This window comes from Pleurodeles waltl, chromosome 12, assembly GCF_031143425.1.
Source record: "Pleurodeles waltl isolate 20211129_DDA chromosome 12, aPleWal1.hap1.20221129, whole genome shotgun sequence".
In the NCBI taxonomy this organism is placed as follows: Eukaryota; Metazoa; Chordata; class Amphibia; order Caudata; family Salamandridae; genus Pleurodeles; species Pleurodeles waltl.
The window spans coordinates 63,291,406-63,299,769 of NC_090451.1; the positions used below are offsets into that span (position 1 = coordinate 63,291,406).

At 48.0% G+C, this 8,364-nt stretch overlaps 1 protein-coding gene across 1 annotated transcript; it reads left to right on the forward strand.

The window, feature by feature from the left end:
• The first annotated feature begins 678 nt into the window (after positions 1-678).
• LRG1 (leucine rich alpha-2-glycoprotein 1) lies at positions 679-7,089 on the forward strand. The gene is made up of 2 exons (XM_069217033.1): positions 679-816; positions 3,785-7,089. Exon 2 carries the CDS (start codon positions 3,799-3,801, stop codon positions 4,849-4,851), a length of 1,053 nt encoding a protein of 350 aa, XP_069073134.1. The 5' UTR covers positions 679-816; positions 3,785-3,798; the 3' UTR covers positions 4,852-7,089.
• The last annotated feature ends 1,275 nt before the right edge of the window (positions 7,090-8,364 follow it).

Here is an 8,364-nt window from a genome sequence, read left to right on the forward strand (position 1 = left end):
GTCAGTGTTGGGTGTTGGGATGTACGGTTCAAGGGTTCCCATGCCTTACAAGCTGTGATACGTTTGTTACACTGTCTGCATTCAAGACATGCATTTCATTCGTGTGTGTTAATGATTACAGTCCCCCTTTAGTGTGTGTCTGTAGGTGCTTTTGCACACCTGACTGCTTTGTGTCAGCAGACACAGATCGATTGCCCCGGCAGTGGCCGGTTCTAGGTGTCTACCCTGGCAGTGACAGGTTCTAGTTGTCTGTCCTGGCAGTGGCAGGTTCTAGGTGTCTGCCCTGGCAGCGTAACGTTCTAGGTGTCTGCCCTGGCAGTGACAGGTTCTAGGTGTCTGCCCTGGCAGTGACAGGTTCTAGGTGTCTGCCCTGGCAGTGACAGGTTCTAGGTGACTGTCCTGGCAGTGACAGGTTCTAGGTGTCTGCCCTGGCAGTGTAACGTTCTAGGTGTCTGCCCTGGCAGTGTAACGTTCTAGGTGTCTGCAGACCATTCACAAGCAGAGAAGACCGTTCACCCCCCTACGCGTACCCATTCACCCCCTAATTATTTCAAGGCATCATCAGCCAACTCAGAAGAAATGTGCAATTTCCCAACACGAGTTGCACAATTTACAAAGGTTTGGCCGGTGCCTCTTGCGTTGCCAGGACCTGTCGGGAAATCATAGCCCTGGAGGGGCAGAACGCCAACCCGATGCCAAGTGTGTTGTAATCCACCCTCCGCCCTGTCCCTGCCTCCGTAGTGAAGCTCGGGTGTATAAAGGAGGTGGCCCCGAGAGGCGAGGCCCTAGAAACAGAAGGATCCGGCCTGACAACAGGTAAGAGACGGCTCTGCATCCAACAACAACAACTTCATCTCAGCGCAGCCCCCGCCGCCATCAACCCCCACAAAACACGGCGCACGCACCCCTGCATCCACTGTCCGCGAGACCTCCGACGTCAGCACTGCTCTGAGAAGAACAGCGGCACCCTGGCCACCAGCACCATCCTGACCACCGACAACATGGATAAAACAATCCAGCACTCACATACAGCCACCATCACCCCACCACAACAACACCCTCACCACCACCAGCAGCACCCTCTCCACCAGCACCATCCTGACCACAGACAACATGGATAAAACAACCCAACGCTCACACACAGCCACCATCACCCCACCACAACACAGCAACACCCTGACCACCAGCAGTACCCTCACCACCGACAACATGGATAAAACAACCCAGCATTCATACACAGCCACCATCACCCCACCACAACAACACCCTCACCACCACCAGCAGCACCCTCTCCACCAGCACCATCCTGACCACAGACAACATGGATAAAACAACCCAATGCTCACACACAGCCACCATCACCCCACCACAACACAGCAACACCCTGACCACCAGCAGTACCCTCACCACCGACAACATGGATAAAACAACCCAACACTTACACACAGCCACCATCACTCCACCACAACACAGCAACACTTTCACCACCAGCAGCACCCACCCCAGTAGCACCATCCTGACCACCGACAACACGGATAAAACAACCCAACACTCACACACTGCCACCATCACTCCCACCACAACACAGCAACACCCTCACCACCAGCAGCACCCTCACCACCAGCATGGATAAAACAACCCAACACTCACACACAGCCACCATCACCCCACCACAACAACACCTTCACCACCCGCAGCACCCACAGCACCATCCTGACCACCGACAACACAGATAAAACAACCCAATACTCACACACTGCCACCATCACAACCACCACAACACTTTCACCACCAGCAGCACGCACCCCACCAGCACCATCCTGACCACTGACAACATGGATAAAACAACCCAACACTCACACACTGCCACCATCACCCCCACCATAACATAGCAACACCCTCACCACCAGCAGAACCCACACCAAAATTACCACTACTGCCAAGATCAATACCATCTCTATTTTGACTACCAATATAGATAAAACAACCAACAACCTCACCACTCACAGCCAGACACCATCACCCCACCATAACACACCAACATCTTCAACACCACCAGCACTCACACCACAATTACAACTATTGCCAATATCAATATTATCTCTATCTTCACCACCAGCACCACTACAACCATCAACAACTCCTTCTCGAGCGCAACCCTAGGGGTCATCATTCTCCACACAACACGGCACACGCACCCCTGGTTCCACTGTACATCAACACAATTCTCAGAAGACCAGAACCACCACACCACCAGCAGCATTACCACTACTGCCATGGGCAATACCATCCTCATGCTGACCACAGACATAGAAAACACAACCAACAATCACGCCACTCACCCCCAGTCACCATCACACCCACCACTACACACTAACAACTTCACCACCAGCACCACGATCACCACCGTAACACCGCATCTACCACCACCCCACCACAAGAGCAACACGTACACCACAAGCTCCACTAACCCTTCACAACTAACACTAACGCTACCATGACCCCAGCCATCACCGAAATAGACCGACCCACACACCAAAACAACGACCACAATCTCCACCCCGGCCACCATCACCCTCACTGCAACACAAACTACATCACCACCACCACTACTACTACTACACTACTGGTACCAAGGACACTAAAATCACTGAAACAGAACCACCCATACCACCAGCACTACTACACCTTCACTACTAACACCACTATGGTCACATGTATCATCATTTCTCACACTGCATACATGCCTACACAACAGTCCCTGTACACATACATCCCCCTCCCTCGCCTCTTATACTTTCACACCTGTAGACATACCTCTTCTCCTAATCTCACTCCTGCAGACATACCTGTCCTGCTTTCCAACATGCAGACATACATGTTTCCCTTCTCTCATACCTGCAGACGTGCTTGTTTTTCTGCTCACACCAACACACGTACATGTTCTTCTGCTATCACACCTGTAGACATACCTGTTCTCCTGCTCTCACACCTGCAGACATACCTGTTCTTCTGCCCTCACACCAGTACACATAAATGTTCTTCTGCTCTCACACCAGTACACATACATGTTCTTCTGCAGACATACCTGTTCTCCTACTCTCACTCCTACAGACATATCTATCCTCCCTCTACACACCGGCAGACATACCTCTTCTCTTGCTCTCACGCCAGCCCACATGCCCGTTCTCCTGCTGTCATGTATGTTTTCCTTCCCTCACACCTGCAGCTATACCTGTTCTCCTGCTCTCGCACCTGCAGACTTTGCCCTCGGTTCTCGCATGTCTATTTCATGTGTTATTTCCTCACACCTTCAGTCACGCACATCCCTTTCTCTCGCACCTGCAGATTTCTCTACTCCCTTGTACTCACACCATCATTTAAAACTTCTCCTAACTCTATCACTTGGCACTCACATCTGCCTCTTAGGCTCACACATGCAGACATACCTGCCTCCCTCTGCTCCCACACCCATCCCCTACTCCCACACCTGCAATCACATCCTGCCCCATTCTCACATCTGCAGACATATTTCCTGGGGTTGAGATGTAGTACCAACAGGGGGTAATGGATGTGGAATGTGGAATGAGAAAAGATATTAGATTGAAGAAAAGGGATAGAGCAAGGAACGATAGGAGGTAGAGGATAGCAGAAGACCTAGTGGTCGAGCAGAGTTGGTGTCAAGAGAAGGAAGCTGGCAAGGACATGGTCATCGGGTATAAGGGGTACTTAGGCCTCATAGCTGATAACCGTTGATTGATACTTTTTCCATTTGTTTCAACAGCCCACTCGCGACCAATGGAGCTTCTAAAGTCTGTCTTGGTGACCTTTGGGTTACTGCTTCCCTTGTGCTTTGGGAGTCAGTGCCCGGATCTTTGTTCCTGCACCACAGAAAGCACCAACATAACAGTGATCTGCAATTCGGAGAACATGACCACCTTTCCTGCCAACTTGCCTCGCCAATCCATCGCAGTAACTCTTATCTTCACCGGCGTCGCTAGCATTGAACCAAATTCCTTTGTTGGTCTGACCCAGCTTGAGGGACTTGACTTGTCCAGCAACAAACTCACAGGTCTTCCGAGTGGAGTATTCAAAGACCTGCTACGGCTGAACTCATTGGATCTCACCAACAACCGCCTTGAAGACCTCCCAGCTGATATCTTCAACACTACTGTGGCCTTGAAGTCTCTGGCACTCAGTGGAAATCGCTTGACCACCTTGAATCCAAGCTGGTTTGAGAACCTTGAGAAGCTGGAGTTCTTGGATGTCTCCAACAACAGATTCCAAAGTCTCCCACAAGACTGTTTCCATAACTTGCAGAGTCTGACGACTCTTGACCTCTCCCACAATTACCTTCGGGTTCTGCCAGAAAAGCTATTCTTAGGCCTAACAAACCTGGAGAGACTAAACCTTGAGAACATCAACCTTAGTTCCATTTATGAGCGAACCTTTGCCAAGACACCCAACTTGAAGTTCCTTTTCTTGCAAAACAACAACCTTAAGACCCTTCCGGCGATGCTCTTCTACTCGCTGACACTTCTTGATACTTTAGATCTGTCTCACAATATCCTGAGCTCAGTGCCAAGTGGTTTATTCTCGCAGAATGTCAAGATTGGGAGTGAGTTTCAGCAAGGTGTCGACCTGTCTGGGAACCCTTGGCGCTGTGACTGCTGCCTGGCCTACCTGCGTCAGTGGGTGGAAGACCACACAGGTACCATCTATTCAGTCAATGACACGCTCTGCGCCCAACCAAAGGAGATGGAAGGTCAACGCCTTATTGAGATGGACATATTCAACATCAAAAAGTCCTGTGACAATGACGCTTGCCCCAAAGAAATTCCTCTCAAGTAGTGAACCAGAGACTGACCCTTTGACATGAAAGTTCAAACCAGATTACCGATGGACCAAAAAGTGAGAAACCCCAAAATATTGTTCCCTTACAGGACATTTGAGAACATCTGCGAGATACTTTCTAAATATTTCAGGGGCAGTGTACACATGTTAACATTTTGCGTATGTGAAAAAGTATATTTCTTAGCACATATGTCTCCCTTGTACTATTAGCTTAATAGCAAGAAACAGGGCCATCTGCATTATCCATCAGGACAATTTCACTGAGGTGCTGTACGAGGCCAGATTGTTCATTCTACCACTCTGGAATTGTCACGATGTGCTGAAGGCATGTGGCTGCCATCAGAGCAAGATAGCCTGCCATGACCTAACCATTAAAGGCCACATTCTATTAGTGGCTTCCTAATGTGGGAGCTGGTGAGAACACTTTAGCCAGGTCTGAACGTGGTTTCCAGTCCGGCTCTGCTGCTAAAGTCTTAACGGCCTGTAACAGCATCTCTTCCAGTGAGACTGGCTCACCTGTGCCTGCATGCAGCCTTCTCGGAATAAGCTCTGGGTGTATCTAAAACTGGCAGACAAGACAAAGAAACAGCACAAAACTCACAAGGGAATTTGCAGGGATTGCACAAGCTCCATAATTTGCCAAGTAGACTTGTTCAACTGGAGGGGGGGCGGAACATGCATGCATCCGTGACCCGCCCACCCCGCTAATAAATACACAACATCTGAAGATAGCTCCAGAGGTTGTATCTTTTTTTTTTTTTTAATCCTTCACTGCTGATGAAACAAGGATTAGTAAAGCCAAAGGGTCTGGCGTTGGCCTACCAACCATTTGACACAGTGAATGTTTGTTCTGTTTTGTTATAGCTTTCGTAAAAGTTTATTGTTGAGGGAGCTGCCAGGCCATGCCCAAGAGAAAAAACGGCTAAAATCTTTTGCAGTTCCAAAACTACTCTTTACCATAGTAGTGCCTGCCACTGAAGGAAACTACTTTGTGAGCAGATGAGCTCCTTGACAAACAGCAGAAAGCCATCATTCACAGTCAAGGTAACCAATAGCTGGCCTGGGCCAACCCACTGCCCCATGCTGTAGTGGGTGGGAGAAAAACGTGTATGACAGACCAACAGACCAATGGATGTAGGAGGATAGCCCAAAGACCGCATACGTCTATTATCATATATATAAATAATTTTAGTAAAGGCAAAAGGCCTAGGCTAAGGCCAGGCAAAAAAAACGAAGAACTAGCTTAACTGGCTCAACCATGCTTAGTTCAGCTGGGTTAGAGAAATATCTTCTTACACCTCTAGAAATGTGAAACTGTGTTTCAAGGGTGAAGGAGTAAGGCAGGAGGGTAGCTTAGGATAAAACTGATTCTCATGTGATGTACACATGCACGTGTGGGTCAGTACATGCAAAGTGCTTGGCATGCATGTCAGCATTTTTGCAGGGCCTTGGTCAGCAAACTGAAGCAGGGCGCTTCATTTGAAAGGATCATTTCCATAACATCAAAAAATGTCCTGAAGGTAACGAGAAAATAGGACAGAGCAAACATTCGGCAGTGTCTGTGCATTCTCTGTTGGCGGCCTGACATTTGATACTGAAGGGCAGCTTTGCTTTAAAATGTATAAACAAATGTTGCATCGCGGAAGCGGGCCTGGGAAGCATGGGGCCTGGGAATAATGACCCTCGGCTCTCTCTTCTAAGGTCTCTGGCCTTGGCCACATATCTTAGGCAAAAACAGACCCAGCCCAACTGAGACAGAAACTTCCCACCATCCCTCACCTCACGCCTCAAACACAAGCGCATATTTCTGCATCCCTACTTGGCGATGCCCATGCACACATTCAGTAAATGTGCCTGCTTTCACACGCCAGTCGCATAGCATTTTACTTACATATTAGAGAAGGGTGATGATGTCCTCTTTATTTACAGAGTGTATTATTCACCTGCAGGTGATGCTGCATTCAGTGTTACATTCCTCCTACTTGCTAGTGGGCGGGTTTAGCGTTGGGCAGTAATGCAGAGTCTTCAGGAGTTCTGTGTCCTCTCTTGGAGGATTCACCACCAGGAGGAACCATCCAATGAAGGTTAGACCATCAGTTACACTAAAATGTCCTGTTATTGGTTTTCGTTGCTTGCAAAGTGCATGTGACATAATATGAAGTGATGCTGTTCGCCACAAGGTTCAAATGTCCTTTGTTACAAAAGTATATAATGAAGTTATTTTGTTAAACAGTGCACAGTGTTTTTGCTTTTGTTTATATCCGTCTGGTGTGTAGTTAACTTCTTCGCTTACATTGTGTATTGTGTATTTCTTTAGTTACAAGGGGCCTTATTCGCATGATGTACTGTCCTCCAGTGTCTCACTTCCTCAAGTCATTTAGAGTTGCATGAGCTCCATGGTGCATAGATCTTTAAAAGCCATTGGGACCACTGAGAACATCAAGAGCGAGATTCTGCACCAAAGCGTGAGACTGGCACTTCATGAGTGCGTCTGTATTCTTCAAAGTGAAGGATGCACACGAATAAGCGATGTGAAACTCATGCTGAACCAGTCAGTCTGGGCTCCAACACTTATAGTCAGTGAGTGATATTGCTCTCAATGAAGTTAAGTGCGCACCCAGGGACAGAGACTGTGCTCCAAGGTGTGAAGTTCACAGGCAGTGAAAAGAATTGTGCACTAGAGAGAGGCTCACACGTTTCATGTGAAACTGTGCTTCAAAGTGTGGAATGTACACCAAATGAGTGAGACTATGCTTCATGTGTGGAGCTCACACCAAATGAGTGACACTGTGCACTAAGGTTTGGGTCTTGAATCAATCAACTGAGGCTCTGGTCTAGGAATTGTTTTCTGAACAAAACAAATTATGAGACTTTGGTCATAAAAGTGTGTGCTTGTAGATTTATATAGCACGGATTATGCAGGATTCTTCGAGGGCATTTGTTCAGCAATTAAACTCTGGAGTAACGTGGGAACACCACAGACCAACCGCACATTTAAGGGATTTTTGGTGCAAGCAAGTAAGTTTGCTATAGTGCCCCACTGCTTAGAAAGAGTGGTCATTCTATTCCACTCCCAAGAGTACCCACGGTGCTCCAGCTACGATGCTTACTGCCTCAAGACTATCCTAAAATGCACCTCTTCTCTTTGAAGAGAGTGCAAGTCCCCTTCTCCTGGAGTGCTCCTTGAACAGAACTCATAGGAAACACTTTTTTCCCTTTAAACAAGGGTTTCTCATACTTTTCAAAAACTTGAACCCAGTATCCTTTGCTAAACTGAACTGTGATGGGAGCCTACTACTCATTTTCTTTAAAGCTGGGTGGTCGTGCCACCACGCAGCCGGTGTGCTAGGTGCATCACTTCTGACATACAATCCAAAGCCAGGCTGGCTAATTCCTCCTCTAAGTTTCTTGCTTTAAATTGTCTGGGCTTGGAGGAAAATCGTTCCCAGTGCTGTCAGCCAAAGCCTGGAATCAACTTCCTTTCTCTGTGCAACTATTGAGGATCAGAAA